The 21,792-nt window shown below is 48.4% G+C and overlaps 6 protein-coding genes across 6 annotated transcripts; 1 reads left to right on the top strand and 5 right to left on the bottom strand.

Annotated features, from left to right (window-relative positions):
* Positions 1-440: 440 nt before the first annotated feature.
* On the bottom strand, positions 441-3,612 carry HETIRDRAFT_100074 (uncharacterized protein; the record flags this gene model as incomplete). Its single annotated transcript, XM_009543335.1, has 10 exons — positions 441-555; positions 694-823; positions 875-956; positions 1,015-1,323; positions 1,375-1,886; positions 1,942-2,000; positions 2,053-2,095; positions 2,147-2,180; positions 2,235-2,636; positions 2,692-3,612. The coding sequence occupies 10 exons, from the start codon at positions 3,610-3,612 to the stop codon at positions 441-443; spliced, it is 2,607 nt and encodes an 868-aa protein (XP_009541630.1).
* A 275-nt stretch (positions 3,613-3,887) lies between these two features.
* HETIRDRAFT_100073 (uncharacterized protein) lies at positions 3,888-4,611 on the bottom strand (the record flags this gene model as incomplete). The annotated part of the gene is made up of 3 exons (XM_009543334.1): positions 3,888-4,345; positions 4,399-4,447; positions 4,501-4,611. The coding sequence occupies 3 exons, from the start codon at positions 4,609-4,611 to the stop codon at positions 3,888-3,890; spliced, it is 618 nt and encodes a 205-aa protein (XP_009541629.1).
* A 418-nt stretch (positions 4,612-5,029) lies between these two features.
* Positions 5,030-9,703, top strand: HETIRDRAFT_378948 (uncharacterized protein; the record flags this gene model as incomplete). The annotated part of the gene is made up of 9 exons (XM_009543333.1): positions 5,030-5,591; positions 5,650-7,704; positions 7,764-8,049; positions 8,102-8,307; positions 8,356-8,703; positions 8,762-8,924; positions 8,978-9,185; positions 9,234-9,323; positions 9,376-9,703. 9 exons carry the CDS (start codon positions 5,030-5,032, stop codon positions 9,568-9,570), a joined length of 4,113 nt encoding a protein of 1,370 aa, XP_009541628.1. The 3' UTR covers positions 9,571-9,703.
* An 808-nt stretch (positions 9,704-10,511) lies between these two features.
* HETIRDRAFT_306089 (uncharacterized protein) lies at positions 10,512-13,311 on the bottom strand (the record flags this gene model as incomplete). The annotated part of the gene is made up of 4 exons (XM_009543332.1): positions 10,512-11,069; positions 11,338-12,756; positions 12,818-13,027; positions 13,135-13,311. Coding segments are annotated over 4 exons (2,364 nt in total), but the record flags the coding sequence as incomplete, so codon positions are not given.
* A 1,472-nt stretch (positions 13,312-14,783) lies between these two features.
* HETIRDRAFT_145630 (uncharacterized protein) lies at positions 14,784-15,558 on the bottom strand. The gene has a single exon (XM_009543331.1). It carries the CDS (start codon positions 15,549-15,551, stop codon positions 15,204-15,206), a length of 348 nt encoding a protein of 115 aa, XP_009541626.1. The 5' UTR covers positions 15,552-15,558; the 3' UTR covers positions 14,784-15,203.
* A 2,385-nt stretch (positions 15,559-17,943) lies between these two features.
* HETIRDRAFT_378942 (uncharacterized protein) lies at positions 17,944-21,775 on the bottom strand (the record flags this gene model as incomplete). The annotated part of the gene is made up of 24 exons (XM_009543330.1): positions 21,605-21,775; positions 21,316-21,541; positions 21,192-21,264; positions 20,943-21,137; positions 20,817-20,887; positions 20,727-20,765; positions 20,582-20,674; positions 20,376-20,497; positions 20,238-20,315; positions 20,144-20,185; positions 19,863-20,099; positions 19,750-19,808; positions 19,630-19,696; positions 19,530-19,575; positions 19,266-19,411; positions 19,058-19,158; positions 18,794-19,007; positions 18,711-18,730; positions 18,597-18,647; positions 18,521-18,539; positions 18,434-18,466; positions 18,321-18,384; positions 18,119-18,267; positions 17,944-18,045 (listed from the first exon to the last, which is right to left on the bottom strand). Coding segments are annotated over exons 1-24 (2,259 nt in total), but the record flags the coding sequence as incomplete, so codon positions are not given.
* Positions 21,776-21,792: the final 17 nt, after the last annotated feature.

Genomic DNA, 21,792 nt, shown 5'->3' with positions numbered 1-21,792 from the left:
CTGCTGCAAGGAAAGGGTGGAGTAGGATTTGTGTGGAGAGAGGCTATCCAGATGTCACAAACGGCTGTTCGAGACAAGGAGATCCTAGGCCACAAACAATACTGAAGAGTTTTAGAAGGAGTCGAGGGACTGATCAGACTAATGTCTTAGAATCAGAGGAGACTGTGTGAACAGCAGTCCTTAGATTGGACAGAAGTGGATAGCCTAAGGCTTCCACCCTGTGCCACAGTATCTATAAATATGTACAAACAGGAGCACGGACCAAGTATCAATGGAGCAGGAATGCGAGGTATGGTCGGGAGAAAGGTCCTACGAGTCCTTATCAAGAAGGTGAGAAAAGTAGGTAAACATAAGCAAGGCGTTTCGTAACACAGACTATACAATAACACATAAGTGATAGTGAAATGCCGGATGATAACTCTGGCAGAGGTCAATCCTAGTCAACCTCCGTTGGAAGAAGGCTTCGAGGTACCAGAACGATAATCGAAGCGCTGATGCATGTTATCCGGATGAAACTCGATAGGTGGTTTTGCTGTACTAGGACCTGGGCGTAAACTATCGGTGAAGTCAGAAATTGGAAGCATGAGGAAGACACGATATATATGATAGGGTTGGAGAGGGTGAAAGCTCTCAACGACTCAAGTGTCGGTGCCAACATATACAGCTTAATCACCATGATGATTGTATGCTTACCTGGCCGTGGGATCACGGCGCATGCGGTATTTAATACAAATCCCGAGGAAGCGGTGACCATATTGTTCCCATTTCTTATCAGGTTCATCAGCATCGTCGCCATCCAAGGCATCTTTGAAACCGGCGAGGTCTAAGGTAATGGATCAGAGCCATGAAGGCACATCGCGCATTCGCGACCTACCTTCTGGAAGGATGAAACTCAACGCTTGAAGAGTCCCATCACCAAGTATCTCTTCCGCATCGACACCGTCATTTTCCGATATCTAGATGTATGCAGCAGTAAGTCGTGATCAGTTGTTCTTGAGCCATCAAACACTCCACCTGCAACCGAAGGTCCTTGAGCTCTCCGTAACAGCCCATAGCAGGACCCATAGAGTCTGTATGCAAGACAGCCCGTGTAGCCGCAGATCGAGGCGGGGGCCAAACAGACGACGCTGGGCCGGCCACATTATTGGTCTGTTCTACTTCATCGATGGGATCGTCTTCCAGGTCCTGATTTGGACCATTCCTCCTGGCGCGAGGGGCCTGACCTTTCTTAGAGGCGGGCTTTCGCCCAGTCTTCTGCGATGTGCGGAACTTCATAATGACTCGGGAGCCGACTCTCAAATAGTCGCGGTACGTTGGTCCCAACTTGGAATGTTGCTTAATATACAGCAGAGTAATGAATGCTAATAGACACACCGTTGTATAGGTTACAGGATAACCCCCATTGTTCGTTTCTGTTATAGATGCAAAAACCTGAAGACTGCTCAAGTGGTCGAATATGCGTTCAATGCGAGCTAATGGCAGATTCTTGCCAGCACCATAAGAGTCAAATCTGTTCAGTTTCTTGGCCAGGAACTCTTTCTTCGCGGAACCTTTGAAGACGTCAATAGCTTGAGGGCGCGTGATGTTGATCCTGCTTTTCTGCACCTCCTCCATCATATGAATGAGCGAAATTGCAGTCTCGGTCACATCTTCCGCGGTTGCTGGTATCGTAGATGTACAGTTATCGCAGGTGCCGCCGCAGTGCTGGGGATCGAATTGCTCGTCGAAATGTTTCAGCAACAGGACTCGACGGCAGTCGACATCATTTAAGCAGAATTGGATGACCTCTTGCATTTCGTTGATTTGACGTCGTTTATCCTCTGCCCCCAAGTCTTCGTTCTCGCGAATACGGTTGAAGTGAGATTGGCAATCGCCCCATGAGTAGTCTTTTTAAAATTTGATGATCAGTAGTATCAAGACTCGAGCAATAAATACTCGTACAGAGGATGCAGTCAGCAGGCTTTCCATCTCGACCGGCACGCCCGGTCTCTTGATAATACCTTGATGTAAAAAACGTCAGTAGACCGACCTTATTAGAACAACAATACAGACCCTATCAAAGTTGACGGGACGTCATAGTGAAGAACAAACCGAACTAAAAAAAATGTAAGAGAGAACAGTGAAACCCGCTGAAATTTTTGTCTACCATTTGCGTGATTGATGCCCATGCCAAACGCGATCTGTTGTGGATTTAGCCGGTGAATTCACAGTCTAGAGGATAAATCAAAACGTACTGTTCCCACGATAACATCTGTGCGACCATTCTTCCATGATTGCAAGACGTGCCTCTTGTCTTTTTCCGTCATTTTGGCATGAAAATGCTTAGCCTCGATGCCTTGCCCCCGAAGATCAGATGCAACCTTTTCGCACTTGTCCCTACCATTGCAGTAGATGACACCGCATTGCTTCGGATGTTCGTTCTGAATGTACTGGATTGCCGCTTTCGTGGTGTTGCTAGGCTTGCCACGCACAGTGTAACGAAGGTTGGCCCGATTGAAAGACTGCGATAAGAGAACGTAGCTTTTAAGTCCAAGCTGGTCCGCGACGTCTTTTTGAACTGAGGGGGTGGCAGAAGCGGTTAATGCTATGATGGGTACGTTTGGAAATGACTTTCTCAGGGTCCCCAGATTGATGTACTATAAGGCAGAGAACTTGAGTCGATGCTGACTACAACAGAAGCGAGTGGCATACTGAACCACGAAAATCACGTCCCCAGGTCGAGACTAGATGTGCCTCGTCAATTACGAACCTTGCTAACTCGTTTGCAGCGTGCAATTTCTCCATAGTCTTCATCATACTGTCGCTGGCTTGGAGCTTTTCTGGGGTGATGTACACCAGTCGCGGCTTCTCGCCTTGCCCGTTCAACCTATTGGTGGCTCGAATCCTTTCATCGGCTGCCATGTCACCTGTGAAGAGCACAACATCAACATGTTTTTCTTCGAGCTCCTTGACTTGATCCAGCATGAGCGCAATGAGAGGCGATATCACGAAGGTGACGCCCTGGGTCTTGCCGTTCCCACAAATAGCAGGTAATTGATAACATAAACTCTTCCCTCCACCTGTGGGCATCAAGACAAAGACATCTCTGCCATTTAACGTCGCAAGGACAGCTTCTAGTTGGTTCTTCCGAAAAGATGTTAGGCCGTAAGTCGTTTTGAGGACGTTCATAACTTCAGGATAGAGCGGATCAGTTTTTGGATCGTATCCTAGGGTCGTGTGGATCCCAGCAGAACGGGATTGGGAATCGAGAGGAGCTGGAGCAAATACAGGCGGCGATCGAGCTAGGGGTTTATATGGGAACGGTTCAGGAGGGGGTAATTGAAAGGAAGAAGACAGTGCAGGAGTAGATCGACGAGCAGGAACAGCAAGAGCACTTCGCGCAGGGACATCTTCCACCAGTGTAGGTTCATCGGGCTGGAAACTTCCCCATAATTCGTCGTCGCTCTCGATGATTTGAACCTCTTCCTTGTCATCATCCAGGTGGATGATATCCGATTCGTCGGTCAAGGGGGCTGCCGCAAAAAATTTGCTTCTGCTCACAATGCCACCGGTGTGTGAAGCTCCGGTATACATAGGCACGGAAGAACCAGACGAAGCATCGTCGACGGCCATACTGATAAGTGCAGGGGTAACGCCCCTTGTGGACTTGAGAAGAGATTGTATGGCTGCCGACCGCTGTTCTAGAAGTTGACTCGAATGGGGTAAGCATAGAAAAAGACTTTTGAAGGGAAAGACGACACACAGGATTGCCTCGATGATAACGATGTCGTGTTCTTCACTGACCCCCAGAGTGTAATCCAGTTTATCTCTGCGCAACCTCTCTGCATACGCATAATTAGACTTATAAAGAGAACGCAATCTATCGTCAGACAACTAATGTGTGCAATTCATGCTATATCAGCAATGAGTGTGCGAAGGGTAGAGACGAGACTTGCCGCCTGGAGGTCTGAATGATCATTGCAGCGAACAGCGGCCATCGTGCCCTCAGTTGCGCCACAAGCAGAGGTCTGCGATACGAGTGTACTCGAAGGGGTAGTAGGTGCGGTGATCTGGCGTTCCTTTCCTTTGCCCTTTTGATTCACGAGGACCTTTTCCTTATTACTTACAAAAAAAGTCCTCTGTCGCTTGGGCGAGATGGGTGGAGGAAGGTTCGCGTCCGAAGAAGTACGTTTGACAGAACGATTACGCATTGGACTGATGGGAGGAGAGTCGTTGGATGACAATATCTCGATGCAGTCGTTACTAGAAGCGGTACGCAGAGGAGCTAGCGCCGGAGTGGTGGGTTTGGCACGACCAAACCCCGGAGTGGAGAACGCCGGAAGCGATGTGGGAGGCGCTTTCCGGACTATGGATACAGCTTTTAAATTAGTGGTGACAGTATGACCCAACGCTACACACCTGGACCGGAGGCGGATGATGCAACCTTAGCAGGCTTAAATTTAGAAGACTAGGTGAGAGCATCAGATGAAGGGCTAAGGTTGAGAGCTTGTTTATGCCGACCTTATTTGTACTAGAGGGTGTCGCCGACATGGCTTGTGAAGCAGGGCCGGAGGCAGTCTTGCTAGCTGCTCTACGCTGCAGAGTGTCAAGATTATTCCTTGGCTGTGACATAGTTCCTCTACTATTGCCCCCTGCGTCGTTTCATGTACTGATACGCTGCACTTCGAAGACGATTAATAGCGTGGTCACCAGTGAATGTGATTCGATAATGTCAGAACAAGCTGGAAGGTGAAGTAGACTTCAACTTAGTGTCTGAACCGATAGATATAAGTGAGGAGAAGGGTATATATCCACTAGCGGGTGAAGAGGTCTCAGGGCCTGGAGATGGTGGTCAAAGGGATATTCAATGTCGCGACTTGAGGCCTCAGGTCTCGGTGAATGATATGTGAAAGCGATGTTCCCCATCCAATTACCAGGTTGAGATGCAACTGCGCCACAGACGCGATCTTTGCTTTTGTTTGCGTGGCACTCGTTCACAAGATCGTGGCTCGGCAATGCTGCTTCCAGACTCCAGTTGCGAGAGTAGACCATGTCGAGCAACATCCTCGTCTCCACTCACCTATCCTCTCTTTACTCACCTTCTCAAGTCCCGACCATATCAATTCACACATCCAGACGGAATACTCCACTACCGCCTTCTCGAAAAAACTCAGATCCTGCAGAGCATGCCTTGTCTTCATCTCTCTTCAACTCACCCGAGACTGGAACCATACTAGTCCGCCTAATCCACGACGGCCTCATTCTTGAACTAGTATCGCTTACTACGAATGTACCACCGATTCGCTTCGTCTTCCCCTCCCCCGTATCCCCATCCCCATCCGTCTTTCTCTTTGAATCTCGCGAGCTCCATCTGCTCGCAGTCACTACGTTCGGCTCCCTTTACCGTCTCGTGCTGCCCATTCGTGGCGGGACCCAGTTATGGAGTGAACAGATGTCTAATAATTGGTGCCGCGAGTACCAAATCAAAAATATGCAGGAAGCTACCCCGGGGATCGTCCAGGTTCAGGGCCCGCATTGCGTCGCTATTGCTCTTCACAATGGTTCATTGATACGACTCGATACCGACTTCATAGGAGACAATTCGCTTGATGGTGAGCCATGTGATAGCTGGAGTTCATCGTTTTTTCCCGCTCACACATCTGCTCGAAGACCAGTGGACAGAATCGCTGTTCCACCACACCTCATTCCTCTCTTCCCTCGCCTCATTTCTACCTGGCCACCAAGGCTCTGATGAAGGCTCTCACGTTGTATCCATCTGCAGCCACCCCCAACCGACTGACATGGGCCACATATGGACGCTCTCTAGGGATCGTACCCTCCGACTGTGGACCGCCCGGAGCGGCTGTGTTTCAACGAGAACGCTTCCCTCATCTTCTAGCAATGGAAGAGAAACAGCGCCCTTGCCTGGTTCATCAACGACAGGGAAAGCTACTGTTTTTCTTGACCCCGAACCTCAGAAGCTTTTGTCTGCATTTTCTGTTAAAGCGCAGTCCGAGGGTTTATATGTACTCGTCTTTATCCCAACACCTTCCTCTACGGTCTCTGGAGGTTTCTTCCAACTGTTCACAGCCGCTAACGATTCACTCTCGCTAGTCGAGACCATTGAAAGCCCCAAGGACAGTGTCCATTGCCACCTCCAAGATTTCTTCGTTGCCGAAGGGCGCTTATATACGCTGTGGGACTGTCAAGCCCGTTCTAGTGTCCACAGTCTCGACCTGCCCTTGTCCGATCATGACAATATCTCGGACAATATTCCAAACTGGCACACAGCAGCTTATCCTCCCGAGTCTGAATTGACGCCAACGTATCTAGACGAATTGCTCCTCTCTCCTGGGTCAATGACCGATAAATTCTTCTCTGCAATTATGCAACCTGGTGTCTTCTCCCCACTCACCCTTCGGACGGCGATTGATCAATATACGGACGCGTGCCTCTCCCTTCCTGGGGCCCCTGCACCACAACTAACGTCATCGTATGCCTCTGTTGCAGATAATATCACAGCAGTCGTAGGCTGCACCGTCAGCTTGTCGAAAGATCCTCTCACGGGCGCGCCTTTGTACGACCAGTACTGGATCAGCCTAAAACGTGATTGGGAGGGCTTCATAGCCAGGTGCCGGGAAATTGAGCGCAGCGCTCGATGGCCGCTCGCAATCGGCGTTGGAAACCCCGATGTGGGGGAAGTGGTGGTAATTGAACGTGAGCGAGCGGGTATACTCGCGCAAGAAGACCTGGCTCTTCAACTGCATCGCGCACTCTGCTCTGGAGTACCTCTGGAACCACTGTACGCTTTATCTGAAATCGCGTGGACTTTGCGCTCGAAACTCGGCGCTCGTCTTGTACAGATCCTCGAGGGTGACATCCATGGCCTCGTGCATGAAGAGATCGCATTTTCTCTCGCAGATGTCATTCACAATAAGGCACAACACTCCATAGAGGACATCGACGAAGGGTTGGAAAGTTGGATTTTGGGCGGCTTACAGAGTATCGACGATCTTGATGCTGCTACTCGACTCGTACTTGATATCGTTGGAGGATTCGATACAATCATCAAACGTGAGGAGGAAGACACAAGAAATCTACCACGGGCCACATGCAAATGGGCGCTTGGTTTGACCACTGCATATTTGACCTACACCATTCATGCTCGCTATGAGTTCAGCATTTGCTTGATCATCCTCATCTTCTTCCTCTCTGAAGAACTACCACAATGGGATCCTAGCCTTCTTGCCGAAATTTTCGCCGTGTTTCGTGGTGTCGCCATGTTGCGCTATACGAGCCAACAGTCCTCTGGAAACGGAGTCCCTTCAACAGCGGGCAGTCGAGGATCATTCAACCCCGATGACATCGTTTCACGTCTGCATAGCCTCGAGGTTTCTCGTGGTAGTACGACTTTCGCGAGTAATTCGCTCCTGCACAACATGTTAGCACGACTTGGTAGCAGTGGACTGTCCCTCCCGGGTGCTGCACATGAATTCTTGGATCGGACGGGCCTGCTTCAAGATACGTCGCCTGCCCATGCGTCGATGTTGAACGTCATATGGTGTGACCACCTAAGGCTGATGGGCAACTTCGATGCCGCACGAGAAATGCTCGAGTGGTTGCCAAGGACGCCAGCTGTCATGTACGTATGGGCACGGTTGTGGTTGAATGTTGGACGAGACGAGGATGCTGCAACTGCATTCGACAGCATTGCCGGCAGCTTTGGTCAGTGCGGCGCTTCAATATATATATATATCGATTCTTTTCTCACCAGTTTTTGCCAGGCCCCAATAACGCACTCTCCTATGAGGATTCCGGCGCTCTGCAGGCTGTTCTACCGGGAGCTAAGCTATTTGATTCCGACTTTGGCTTCTATGTTCACGCCTCCGCCCTCTTCAAGTCAGAGTCTCTGATCAAGCATGACATTCACTTTTCCCGCTTGGCTTTGTCAGTTGCACCTCCAGAATGGGAGACGGCGGAGTTGTGGTATTGTGTGATCAAGGGCTCGATCGACCTAGGCTACTATGATGATGCGTACAGTGCTCTTATGTCCGCTCCACACGACAGATTGTTTGTTTTTTCTGATCATTGGTGTGAGCATGCTTACTGATGATCATCATAGGAAGCGGGATTGTATACGCCAGCTAGTCTATCGCATGTGTGAAGAGCATGCTATCGAACAGCTTGTGTCATTCAATTTCGGCAAAATCGTGGATGAGGTTGAGGAGTCTCTCTCGTTCAAGGCTCGCAATGCAGATCCCCAAGTAAGGCCCTTCTATTCGAGGATCTTATATACATGGTATATTTCACGCGGCGACTACCGGAAAGGTATGTTCGCTCGCTCCTCTCTTGTTTTAAATGCTGAGTATTCCTTAGCCGCTCTTGTGATGTACCAACGGGCAACGAAGTTGTCAACCGTGACAACCGATCTATCGCAGTTCATATCAATTGTGGAGCAGCAGTTGGAGGCCTATGCTGTCTCTATGAACGCGCTAAGTCTTCTGGATCAGAAGAACGCGTGGATCGTTCTACCTATATCTTCCGAAACCAGCCAGCCAGCTCACAAACGGAGAAAACTCACAAAGCACATCCCTGAAACTTCTTTTTCTAACGGCAAACGGGACTCTGAAATTGTCGAACTTTCGGACATTGTGTACGAGTATACTTTGTTGTCGGCAAGACTTGAGCTTATCCGGAGAGATGGTTCTTTGCTTCCTACGAGCGGTGAGCAAGTCTGTTCGACTGCTCCTTGATTCCGTTACTTATGCCCAATTATTTGTAGAAGTCTTGTTGTCGCCATCATCGGTCGTGCTACGATTGGCACAAGCCAATCGATTCAATACGGCCATGGCAACTGCACGAATCCTCCAGGTAGACATGACAGATACCTTCTCACTTTTGACCCGACAATGTCTACGGCTGTCTCACAGCCCTGATGCAGTACTGTATGCAAAAAATCGTTTGTTTTGTCTAGTTTCCTCTCATATTTCACCAACAGGTCGGAGGACACGTCTGACTGGCTGCTCACGGACAAAGTAACTTCATGGCCCGGCACGCCTGCTGACCGCGGCTGGCGATACCTCAAACAGTGTCTAAAGTGTCACGATAGCGCTGAGACAGACATGAGCTACTCAAAGGTTGTCTTTGAGACGATACTGAGTTTCGACAGATCCTCTCCGCCACCGTGGCTTGTACAGTCCATAGAGGTGAAGATTTACCCGTTCTTGCCTCTCATTATCTCATCCTTGTAACAGGAATTTCATCCTGACTGGCTCATTCGGATATACTTTCGGTTTGGAATCTTTGAGTCTGTGCTTGATCACACGACATCCCTGATTCGGACTGTAAGTTCAATTTTTGCTCTGACTGCATTCTCTGATTCGCTTTCGCATGCAGGAGGACACTATGCTGTCTCGCAACCCACCAAAAACTGCGATGTCTACATGGCTACCGTACACCTTAATTGACCAGGTTTTGGTTGCCACTGCAGATGAATCGAGCCTATCTGCTCGAGCGCAGGCCCTTCGGCAAATTTTGCATACCGAGTTGTCGAACCGGACCAAACGCATGCAGAAACTCAGCCAGTTGTAATGAGTTATAATGAGTTCCCTTGAATCGTTTTTCGACTTGGGGATATATCCCTGCGTTGCTGGTTCTATTGCACGTTTGTTTGTTCGCTATTGCTTATACTTTAAGACGCTAGGAGTACAGGCTCCTACCCATCACCATGTCGAGGGCAAGGGTCTATTACTATGAGGAAACATAAAAAAACATATGACAAAACATATGACAAATAGATGACGTAATGAAGCAACATTTTGAACCTTATTCCTCGAGCAATCCCAAGCCCTCTCCATCGGCGGCTGGCAGGACCCCCGACAATCCCGCCAGAGGTATGTTTGGCGAAAAGGGGTAAACTACCGGACTTTTTTCGGGGCCTGCGGCCCTCTTTGACTACCGGGAATTAATCAGACCTTGAGTACAGGCCCTCCCGCTACCGGAGATATGATCAGACCTCCAAAAATCGGAAAAAAATCATGAGAAATCAAAAAAAAATCGCGTGATAGCACGATACATGTCAGGAATGCGGCGGACCTATCACGAAGTGCGTATAGTAGAGAACTAGTCCGTATCTTGTGCATCTTCCACCACTTTAGGCGACCGACCCTCAATCTCTTTGATGGTGCTCTCGATGCTCTCCCTCTTTCCCTTCAATGCTTTGTAGTACTCGTAGTCTTGTAGTGAAATAGCTATATTTTGGCCCAGCGGTGTGGGATTTGCCAGGAGAGCGGCAAGAAACGAGCTCGGTTTAATGAGCTTGAAAGTCGATACTTTGAGGCCTGTAGCGTGACGCATGGTTGATGAGAATTGACGTGCCGCAAAAGGCTTGAATAGCTGTGCAGCTATATAGGACACGGCCGAGATGTTCGAGGAATCAGTCACCCAGCTGTGGGGACTGTTCTTACCAGTCGATTTTGCGTAGATAGAGAGCACTGTTAACCAACACGTGAGTAAACAGATTGCAAGGAGGTTCAGAAGATAATAGACCTACCCTGAGCAAGCCAGATCTCTCGATTGTGGAAGACAAACCCGAAGGATGCCCCGGCACTAAGCTCAACATCATTACCTTGTTCCAAGGTATGACTTGCTTGCACAAGTGGAAGTGCCGGTGTGATATTGGCATTCTCTACGAAAGACGGCAGTTTATGCTTACGACAAATCGTCCTCCTTTGCATCTGCATCTGCGAGAAGTTAGCACACCTCACAACCAACGGATACGACGGAGAATCAACACTTACCTTCTTAGCTTTACTTGTAGAGACCTCGGCGGCATTTGCTGCTGCACCTGGCGCTGGTTCTTGGGCAGGTAATCCGTTGATGTGTCCTTGTCGTCCGCCAGGAGCTGGATGCCGCCACCTCGTCATGCGCTCCAAACCTGTACCTATGCCCCGATCTTCCCGAATCTTGAGAATTTCGTTGTACTGCCGCAGCAGTGCTTGCCGTTCTGATTCCTCCGGTGCCCGTGTCTTGCCCTTGCCCTGGGAACGAATGCCCTTGTCGGCTTGGATAGTCTGGTGAGCATCTCGAAGCTTGACCATCGTCGAGAAGTCGATAGTGGTGTAACGTTTGGCTGAAGATGTGTGCTGATTCGGGTCGTCGACAGCTGACAGACACTCCGCTAATGCTTCACCAAGCGCCGCAGCATCCCGCTTATACATCTGAGGAGGGTCTTCTGGAAGAGTTTGTCTTGAAATGAATCTACGTGAATAGAACACATCAGGAGAGAGTACCTGTAACTCACATATCCATGGTGTTCTGAACCGCGAGAGCCGTAGCAGCATATGCTAGGGAATTGACCTGCTGATCTTCTTGGACCGATGTGACTTCGTCTTCTAGGAACTCCATGGCGGATAGGAGTTGGTGCATTTCTGACTCTGTTCCGGTGGCATCCAATATTCCATCTAACGTATCATCACTGTCTGTAGAATCTTCAATTTTATCGTCGGTATCGCTGTCAGAATCTGGGTGCAATAGATGTGTAGCAAGGCCGTCGTGGTGAGAGTTAAGATCTGGATTGAACCATGATCTAACAGAGGGTAGACGAGGGACGAGAGCTTGATGGGTGCGAAGGTTGTCGGCTCCGAGAACCTCCCAGAGAGAGTGCGCTTCCTCGAAGGCCGCATTTGCTGCACGCTGGATTTCTGCGTCAGTTGGGTATGTCGCCAGAGCCCCCAGATTGATTTGACGGCTGTCAGTATAGGTATGATTATATCCGTTAGCACGAGCCTTGCCATCGGAGCTTTCTGAAAAGAAAAAATGTTCGCGCAGACGGACATTGAGCTTTGGTACCATATAATGAAATTCTTCAAGCGTGAAATCCTTGACTATCTGTCGACAGATCCCAAAGACGTGCTCGCAAGTGGCCGTGGAGAGAAGCCAAGGGAGGAGAGGGTAGACAGTACCATCAAAATAGTCACGATAGATGATGATGAGCTGGAGCAGAGCGCGCGTTGCAAAACGAATGATATCGCATGCTTCATGGGACAAGAGATGCTTTCCTTTTTGATAGCCAGCAGAATCCAAGAAATCTTCCCAAGCCTCCATAAAAAAATGTGCACGAAGCACCATGTGCGCGCGCTCGATCAATGTGAGGTGACGATTTTCGTAGGCATCTACGAGGTCACCAAAAACGAATACATATATGATGGGTCCCACCCACTCAGGCCGGTTTTTGACCATCCACTCGAGCGTATGCGATGAAAAGAATCGTGTGGCAGCATTGTCATCCTGCCGGTCGGTCTTCTCGACATCCCTGTTGTACAACGTACCATCGATTGCTTGCGCTACCTCTCGGAAGTGACAGTATAATACTGGAAAGTTGCCTAGGGTCAACAACCGCGCACCCGAGTAAGTATTGTTCCGAAGGGTTTTTCGCAGATGTGGCGGATCCTGGACCATTGCTATTGGGCGTCGTTGAGTCCCAAACCGCGAAATCCGAAGGTCTAGATCTCGACCTGAAGTGTTATTGGGATGGCGTATGATGTATGAATGAGTGCCTGTGGCTGTGTTACAGAATAGTCGTTGAAGCGAGCGCTCGGTCCCTGTTCCGTCGGCAGCATAAGAGACTACCTTGATGTCTTGTTTGAGCAGCCCATCAACAATTTCAAGGAGGTAAGGAAGTAAATCCTTGGCTGAAAGGCTGTCTGTAATACCAAGGGCAGCAGTGACAATGGCAGGGATGTTCGGCATTGGCACTTGTACACACCACACTCGAATCTAGGTATATCAGAGACCCTGGTTTTAATGTGATCTAGCGTACCACTGCAATAAAACTGACCTTCGTAGCCTTTTCGATCTCTCCTCGACGTATGGCATTGGTGAGGATGTTGGGTTCGGTCAAGAGCCTCGGAGGTCCGACACCTCCTACAACATAGTAATTACCGTCATGATCAAGATATGGCCGTAGAGCGGGCAGAAGTTTGGTGTCATCGCATGAGAGTCCAACAGGGCCTTTCCATCCGAGTTTGTCAAGATAATCCTTGATGAGCTTTGGTGTGCGGTCGGTGATACCAACTGGAAATCTTGCCTCAATGGCTCGATGCCTCCTAAGTGATAGAGTAATGAGAATTATGAGTAATGTGCAAAGAAGACAACATACTGGAGAGTCCGAGGGTCAGGAAGTGGTAGTGAATGTCGGATGGCCTGATATGCACGAGGGCTGTGAATATTGATGATGTGCGCAAACTGTACGACGTCGGGTGCATATCTGAATCCCTGCATTCCAATGCTTCGCAATTCTCTGTCCTTTTTTTGAACCATGGCGCTCACGAGATCGACAAAGACACTCTCATTGTCAAATGTGCCTTCTGTCACACCCTTCGCAAACAAGATGCATGGGCTAGAAGGATCCTGTAACAACGATAAGCTTTGAATAAGAGCAGCACGAAGATATACAAATCACACCTTTTTGAAGGCCGTGATGAGAGCTTGGATACCATGTGTTCTGCTCCATACTTCGACCGCACGAGCATCTGAGTCTGTATGTACAAGCGGTGTGAATTTACGGTTTCTGTCATCGGGAATAGGAAGCGATGAAGCTGTCTTAAAGGCAGCAATTTCAAGGATTGCCATGCATGAGGCGCATGCAGGAAGGCGAGCCTCCTTGATGTTCTTAGATACACGAACCAAGTTCAAACATGAAGTCGATACGACTCGCTCTAGGTCATGATGATTCTGCCATTGGTGTTGAGTGCGCTGCACCAATCGCACATTTTTCTTTGTGGCATCTGAGAGTTTTGAGTAGCCTTGAACCGAAGGATAGATCTCCTTCGTGATCTGGGACCACGACGGTCCTCCGCCACCTGATGCACGCGAGCGAGCAAGATATTTCTCAACTGCCGGAAAGTGCTGTGCTCGTAGACCAGGACATGGACGATCAATCAAGGGAGAAGCTTCTGATGAGGATTTTGGAGTGGGGGCAAAGTAGAGTGTCAATGGATGTGATCCACCGCTAGAGGGCAGAGTTTTGTGGGGTCCAGTGCATGGACGTTGTTTGTTCGTCCCTTTCACATGATTTTTGAAGGCAACCGTATTATATGGCTCCCTCATCTCAAGTTGACGACCACAGGGGAAGTGAGTGACGAAACGAACCTGCCATGGGTCCTCTGGAGTTACTCGAGGAAACACTGCCCTTGGATCAAGCTCGAGGATTGATTGTCGGAACTTCTCCCACTTGCGCAGATTCAAGACAAAACTATGGTCATTCAGAGACTGATTGACAAGACGAGTGTGAGTTTGGGTATTTGTGCTGCGCAGAGTGTTCATTTCGAGATCCCCATTGCGTGGGCGCTTCGTGTGGGAAGAGGCCGCGTGTCCTGAACTGGCTTCCCTCCCAGGTTGTGCTGCGGTGGATGCGCTCCGTGTGCGTTTCTTTGCTATTTCTTCGTTTTCTTGCTGATCTATTTGAACACCAGATGTCTCTTGCAACACCTGTCCCTTCCGAGCAAAGAAGTCATCAATCGTCAAGTGTTCCCGGCGCTTTGAGGCCCTGGTGAGTGTATTTTGAGCAGGACTGTGCGCAACAAGTGGTGATGTCGAATTTATAGTTGAAGATGAATCTCGTCCACCAATTACATTGTCGAGGGATGTCGTTGTGGATGTCGGGTGGGTCACAGTAGTCAGCTCATTGTCAGATAGCCAAGAGGCTTGCGATGGTTCCCAGTCAATATCGTCCTCAGATGTCTGCTCCCAAGTACGTTCCTGGTCTTCCCCTGCATCTGTATGGATCTGACGAGGTACGAGTTCTTCAAGCCTATCTTTTTCTGTGCCTTGAAGATTTGTATCTGCTGCGAGCGCCACAAGTGACACTGGATTCAGTGCTTCTTGACCGGGGGTGTCAATCTGCAGACACGATGCCAAGTTGAGATGGTGTCGAGAGCATGACAAGGTAAGTGCTCACCAATTCCAAGTGCAAGTCTACCAAACGACTGAACCAAACCAGTCGTTCTATGGCAGGCGGCACATCCTCCATCACAAAGCTTTTCAAGATAGCATAATGGATCGTGCTCGCAGCATAAAACCCACAGGATGTCCAATCGGGTTGATCAGCGTGGAACAGGGTGTCACCCATCCACTTGAATGTTCCCCCCAGTCGCGCCTCCGCCCACCACTGCACTTTGCGCACGATTTCGGCAGGGACTATGAAGCCTTGGTGATACAAGCTATCACCTGCAGGTCTGGTTCAGTCTTTGTTTCTTAAGATGATGCAAATGTGTAGATTTACCACTAACTATAGTATTCTCTTTACAGCACACTTGCATTGCGATAAAATGCTTCTCTTTTGCCAAAAACACCGGAAAGACCAAGCGGCGGTTTTCCGAACGTAGTGTCTGCTCCAGCTTATTGAGGAACCGCGGCGATGGTGATGAAGAGTAATAGGTCCGGTTCTTGGCCTTTTCGAGCTCATTCCAAAACTCGAGGCCCACGACGGTAACTTGCGCATCAACGTTCTCAGTTGACACTTTTTTGGCGACCCAATGGGCCATCATGTCGACAATAGCTGTACTGACCATTCTATTGGACAGGATTATCGCAAAATCTGCCGTACATGAATATGTCGAAGCACCGGGGATAGGAGTGGTAGCCGACCAGGAAAGGGTCCTCAGTTGAGTCGCGACCGATCGAGTGGTATTGCTGAATGGCTGATTCAACACCCATCTTTCAGCATCTTCCCATGCCCTCTGCTTTTCGAGAATTCGATCCATCTTGCGCCAGTATGTGACTGTCCATAAAGGCAGTCGCGCCCCTAGGTATCGTGGATCCTGAACCGCCTGTGCACCATCAAGGATGGCTTGACTAGCTAGTTTCACAGCGGCATGAATGAACTCTCGGTGTGGGATACTTCTATCAGACAAACAAGATGCTGATACATTTGGCAGGTCAGGTCGGAAGATGGTGCTTGCAGGCTGCTCTACGATGCTGTAATCTTGGTATGGTAAAGGGAGTTGAATGAACTGATGTATGGTAAGATGATCTCGAGGCAAGAGGTCAACTGCGTGGTGGTTGGGGATCTGCATGTGGTTGTCGATGTATGCCTGGAGCTCGGGAGGAATATCAATAGGGTTGGCAGGAAATTTTTGGCCAACACCGATCCATTGCTTAACATCCAGTGTAGGGATCTCGTCATCGTCAAGAATCAAGACTTCCATTCTGAGGTAAAGAAGCTGAGAAGCTGCGAAGCTGCGAGATGAGCGAGGCGATATAGGGTGTTGTGCAATGTGACGGACGCGAAGTGGGTTATGATGATTAAGGCAAACTTCATTGTACAGAATTTTGGCTAAAATCACAGTAAATATGGAGTATATTTTTTGTTTGAACCAGATTCTGACTACCGGAACTGTATCATACCTTACCGAAATGGGCAAAACTACCGGGAAATAGCATAGACCTATGGTCCCAAAATGGGCCTCTACACTACCGGAAATTTTCAGAGCTGCGGCGCTACGCGCCGCACCACTACCGTGGGAAAAACATACCTCTGGCGGGATTGTCGGGGGTCCTCGGCTGGCACAGAACATATACAAACACGCGCCACCCGGAAGATTCACCGGCGTCAGCCACAGAAGACCGGCCGCGCGCGAGATTTAGATCATTAGTAATGCGAGTGCGTGACATCATGAAATTTACTGAGTTGCACTTGGGGCTCTGGGCCAAAGATTTGAAGGGTTGAATAATGATATACAACACAATGGCTTTAAAAAGTCACTACAGGCCTCAAATGTCAGGGGTATAACTTGATTGCAAAGTGAATGCCAGAGCAAAAGGCAATAATCACTGGTTATATAGCACTGGTGAGGACATAAATAAATTAATGTGTTAGTGTAGTGGTTATGTTGCCACAATAAAATTTTACCCACTCACGAGGTCGCAAGTTCGAACCTGGCGTGATTTCTCTTTTGATCGGGTATGCTCCCTTCCTATATGATTCATCAAAAGCCTCAGTGCTTCCATTCTCATGAGACAGAATTAATAGTTTAAATAAAACATATATAATCATGCCAGGTTCAAACTTGCAACCTTGTGAGTGGGTAAAATTTTATTGTGGCAACATAACCACTACACTAACACATTAATTTATTTATGTCCTCACCAGTGCTATATAACCAGTGATTATTGCCTTTTGCTCTGGCATTCACTTTGCAATCAAGTTATACCCCTGACATTTGAGGCCTGTAGTGACTTTTTAAAGCCATTGTGTTGTATATCATTATTCAACCCTTCAAATCTTTGGCCCAGAGCCCCAAGTGCAACTCAGTAAATTTCATGATGTCACGCACTCGCATTACTAATGATCTAAATCTCGCGCGCGGCCGGTCTTCTGTGGCTGACGCCGGTGAATCTTCCGGGTGGCGCGTGTTTGTATATGTTCTGTGCCAGCCGCCGATGGAGAGGGCTTGGGATTGCTCGAGGAATAAGGTTCAAAATGTTGCTTCATTACGTCATCTATTTGTCATATGTTTTGTCATATGTTTTTTTATATTTCCTCATAGTAATAGACCCTTGCCCTCGACATGGTGATGGGTAGGAGCCTGCTAGGAGTAATGTATCTGACTATTGCTCACAATCAACGCAGTCATGAGTCTGTCAATTTTACAGTCTGCACAAGTGGCACAAAGACTATAAGGGAAGTGGGCTCTCTTCCATGAGAGTTCACAGGTGTAGGAGTCTATGCCGATGTCAAGACAGGTCAAAGCCAGAGAATCTAATCTGAACTTGTGGAGGAAGGAAATAGACACAGGAGAACTGGAAGACACTGGTCACTGCATTTAATCTGGCGTACCGGGCCAATAGTCATGCAGTCATAACTACCCTCCTTGCGCGCGAAATTTCAATGTTGCATAAATTCGATTTATGTGCAAACGAACTGTCGTGTAAGTATCAATTTCGAAGTCAGAGACTGACATCGAGGGCCACAACAATCTCTCTTTGGAAACGCTCGATATACGCTGCAAATTCGTCAATAGGGAGTGCCGAGTAGTCAAGGGCTTGCGCGAGCTGCTGGCGAAGCTGGCTCAAACAAGAGAGCGTAAGTGCGAATGCTTGAGGTAAGATGAATAGTCAAGATGGGAGCATTATTCACTCTGAGCAAAGCCTTTCGGCGAGCTGTGATCTTGGTAGAGTCACTCTTGTCATGACGTTGTGCTTCAAGCCTTGCTAAGCAGCTTGCGACTGAGTTGCTTTCCTCCAACACGTCTTTAGGCAAGTCTGCAAGGCGTGCGAGTTCGATCCCTGCGTGATTGTCAGTAGGTGCTTGTGTGTCAATATATAGTGCGGAGCGGAACCGTAGTGCCCCATGTTCTCGAGGATTCCATCAACTATTCTGTACATTGAATAGTGAGAATGGAACTGGATAAGAGATGAATCAATGCCGGAAGACTTTCTTGTATTGGAACACCATCCCAAAATTCGAACTTGAACGTCGACTTTTCTGAGTAACGTCAGAGTTATTGTAAAGCGCTGTACGTCGTAGATAGACCCTTACTTGAACCGAGAGATGCAGGCTAGTATACCATCGGAATAAATTAGCCATTTGGCGCTGAAACAAAGATTGAACGCACTTAACAACTGAAGGTTGTCGCGAAAGTGTGATTGACAACTGATGAAAATGCCTGCAAATGCAGATGAGCGTTAGAGCTTTGAAAGTTTGGACAACGAAAGATCCCAGGCTTCACGTCGCAAAAAATACAAAACACTGTTTGTATGGTCGACAATAAGTCAAAGTGATGGATATAAACCTCTTTGAACAGAGACAGACCTTTTTCTTGATCAAAGCTTCAGCGATTGCGTGCGAAATACCAACACCCTCTTTCGGAGAGGTCCCTCGGCCCAATTCATCGATCAAAACCAGCGAGTCAGAGTCTGCGAGTCCTAATATCATCGCAGAGGATGCCATTTCGTTGGCAAATGTGCTCAAATTTTTCTCCATGTCATCGTCATTTGAAAGACGAGTGAGAAGGGAATTATAAATCCTGGTGAAGTTGATATCATCCAGATCAAAGACAAAGGCGAGTTGCCTTACCGGAAGCTGGCATATTCGGCAGGGACAAAACATCCGCACATAGCCATGATCGTCAGAAGACCAATTTGTCTGAGATAGGTACTTTTTCCTGTTTCATGGGTCTGAGAATAACGACACTACATGATAATCATGGCAGCTCTGAATTTATTGACTCGCCTGACATACTAAAGCAGAGTTAGTCAAGACATTTCACTCCAACGAACGAAACATACTTGGGTCCCTGCACGATTTGGAAAGCAGATGACTCGCAGCAGTAAACATCGTTAGGCACGAGTATCCCGGATGATTGGACACCCTCAAGTATTGGATGCCGTCCAGCTTTGATGGCAAGCGTGTCCGTGAACTCAGGCCGGACTACAACGGAGTTTTGAGTGACCGTGGGTGCCAGATGGAATACTCCTCACTATAGTGCCGCACTGACACAGACACAAGAATCAGGACTTGCCGGTTAAGAAGACTGAGAACAGCTCACAGATTGAGATGTGGGCAAATGACCAAAGCATATCCAGAAGAGCGACCTAACAAATGACATTATTGTAGGTCAAAAGTTGGATTGACGTAGTAGATCTCACAGCTTCAGAGGCTTTGTACAAAGCCCCAATGTCACGAAGAGCCTCAATGACGAGGCCATGTATTGTCCTGATCGAAACTTGAGCGTCGTTGTCATAACCCAAACAAAATGATGGACAAACGCATCACTCAGAAGGAAGGTCTCATCCAGGGCATCCTTCATCCGTGAGTTCCTTTTTTTCTGTCGCAAGTCTTGGTCAATGGAATACGATGTTGCATGCACAATGAAACTCACCAACTCCATGCTACTGAAAATCCACTTGCCTTTCTTCAGGTTCGCGTCGATGAAGCCGATTGGAAGTTTTCCGTCGACGTAATTATTTCCGATCGTAAACACAAACCCAGAGCCCTGATATATCAGCATCAACGGAAGGTCATACTTCTCAACCAGAGCGCGTTGCAAGGCATAGATATCTCCAACGTTTTCTTTGTACGTTTCGCGAGCAACGTCCAAAAGGGGATTCCGATTGGCCTAGGAAAAATCAGCCATGCGTTAAGGGTCTACATAATTCTCACCTTGACTGCATATACGCGAGCGTTAACGGCACCGATCCCACCCTGCAACAAGATGAGATAACCAAGATATAGGGTAGTTCCTAGAATAATTGACCTTGTAAGGGCTTGCATCCTCATTCAAGCTATCGCACACGAGCGCTTCTATCGTAGCAAGCCTGTCATCAGAGATCATCTATAAAGAGTATTGACTCTAATCTCGGTTCACCAGCTCTCGGTCATAAGACATGCTCACCTCGCATATAATTTGAAGTAATTCGCTGCGGCTTCCAACTAATGCTTTCTGCAGCGCAGGCAAACTTTTCACCAAATTTCGAAGATTGAGCAGTTGAGAGACACGGTTACTCGCCGCCTTGGCTGTATTGATAGTTCTGGTATCGGATGCAGCGAGCTAGAATGGCAATTGTCATTCAGCCTCACATATCGCTGAGAAGAACGGACTTGCCATTGAGATCAACTTATCGAAATCCATTTTATTTATCTGCTTCAGAGCGTCTTTGACTTGAATGAAGAGTGATTCTGATCCAACGAGCTCTGCGACAGGTCAGAATTCATCCCGACGTTGCGAGATTAAGGGGCACATCACCTTCAACAACATCTAGCCGGGCATCAATGGTTGCTTGCACTGATTCTCGGCGTTAAAGCCAACAACGGATTGATGAGTGGTGAGATCTACCTGTGATAGGCGCCAGTATTGCAGCACGCAGAGACCTGCTAGCCATAGCGGTGTAGGTGTGGTTAAGTATCCTTTGGGTCCTTGAGCACAGAAACTACCTAATGGCCGATAAATAGACAAGCGTACCCGAATAATGAGTGAGGCGACTTCTTCCAGGTCATGTTTTCAACGAGCTCGAGATTACGAGCAGTTTCCGGGTCTATCAACATGGTTCCGTGAGGAGGCATGAAACGGATCCGAAGCGTATTTGCGGCAAAACGGGTGTTGAGTTTCATCTCGGCGTATTTGAAGAGCGCTGATGCAGCGGACAGCGCATAGTATCTAGATAGAGATTCAGATTTGTTCTTCTTCAAAAAAAATGGCGCATATATTCACTTGTTCGAGGCAGCAAGAAGAGTAGCGGCCCGCTCATCATCCTCAACACAAAGCTGACTGATGAAATTGAGGCCTAGTAGCAATTTCAACGTGAAGAATCAAACCAGAGAACTTCCAAACTCACCAACGTCCTCATTGAAATATTTTCGAAGAACGGGCTCGACGGGGACACTTAAAAATTCGTTCTGTATGCATTGCACGAGCAATGAGGTTTCAATCACTTTTTTGCCTGACGTCACAGTAAGGGACGAGTCCGTCGCAGACAGAAAGGTGTCAGGCACAAGGACGAGGGAAGGTGTATGCAGATGCATTTGGTGCAGTGTCTTCACATACGTCTGACAATCTGCGAGCTGACCCGGTATTCAGGTGAACCAAAACATCTCAAGGAGTTTGAAACACAGCATTTGACTGACCTGAACAAGCATCACTCTTCCTGTATCCCTGTCTAAGGCAGCCAAGCCGACTTCGCGAGAAACTCCGCGACCCTCCAGGACTGCGATGATAAAGCTGCCTTCATGTCGCGTCGATGCTGCTGTAGTTGGACGAGCGGTTCCGGGGCGAGACTGGGTTGTCCTTGGGCGGGCTGCTGTTGGGCGGGCTG

The sequence above is a fragment of the Heterobasidion irregulare genome, assembly GCF_000320585.1.
Source record: "Heterobasidion irregulare TC 32-1 unplaced genomic scaffold scaffold_01, whole genome shotgun sequence".
Classification (NCBI taxonomy): Eukaryota; Fungi; Basidiomycota; class Agaricomycetes; order Russulales; family Bondarzewiaceae; genus Heterobasidion; species Heterobasidion irregulare.
The sequence above is the reverse complement of the archived record's forward strand: the minus strand, read 5'-3'. Positions and strand labels throughout refer to the sequence as shown.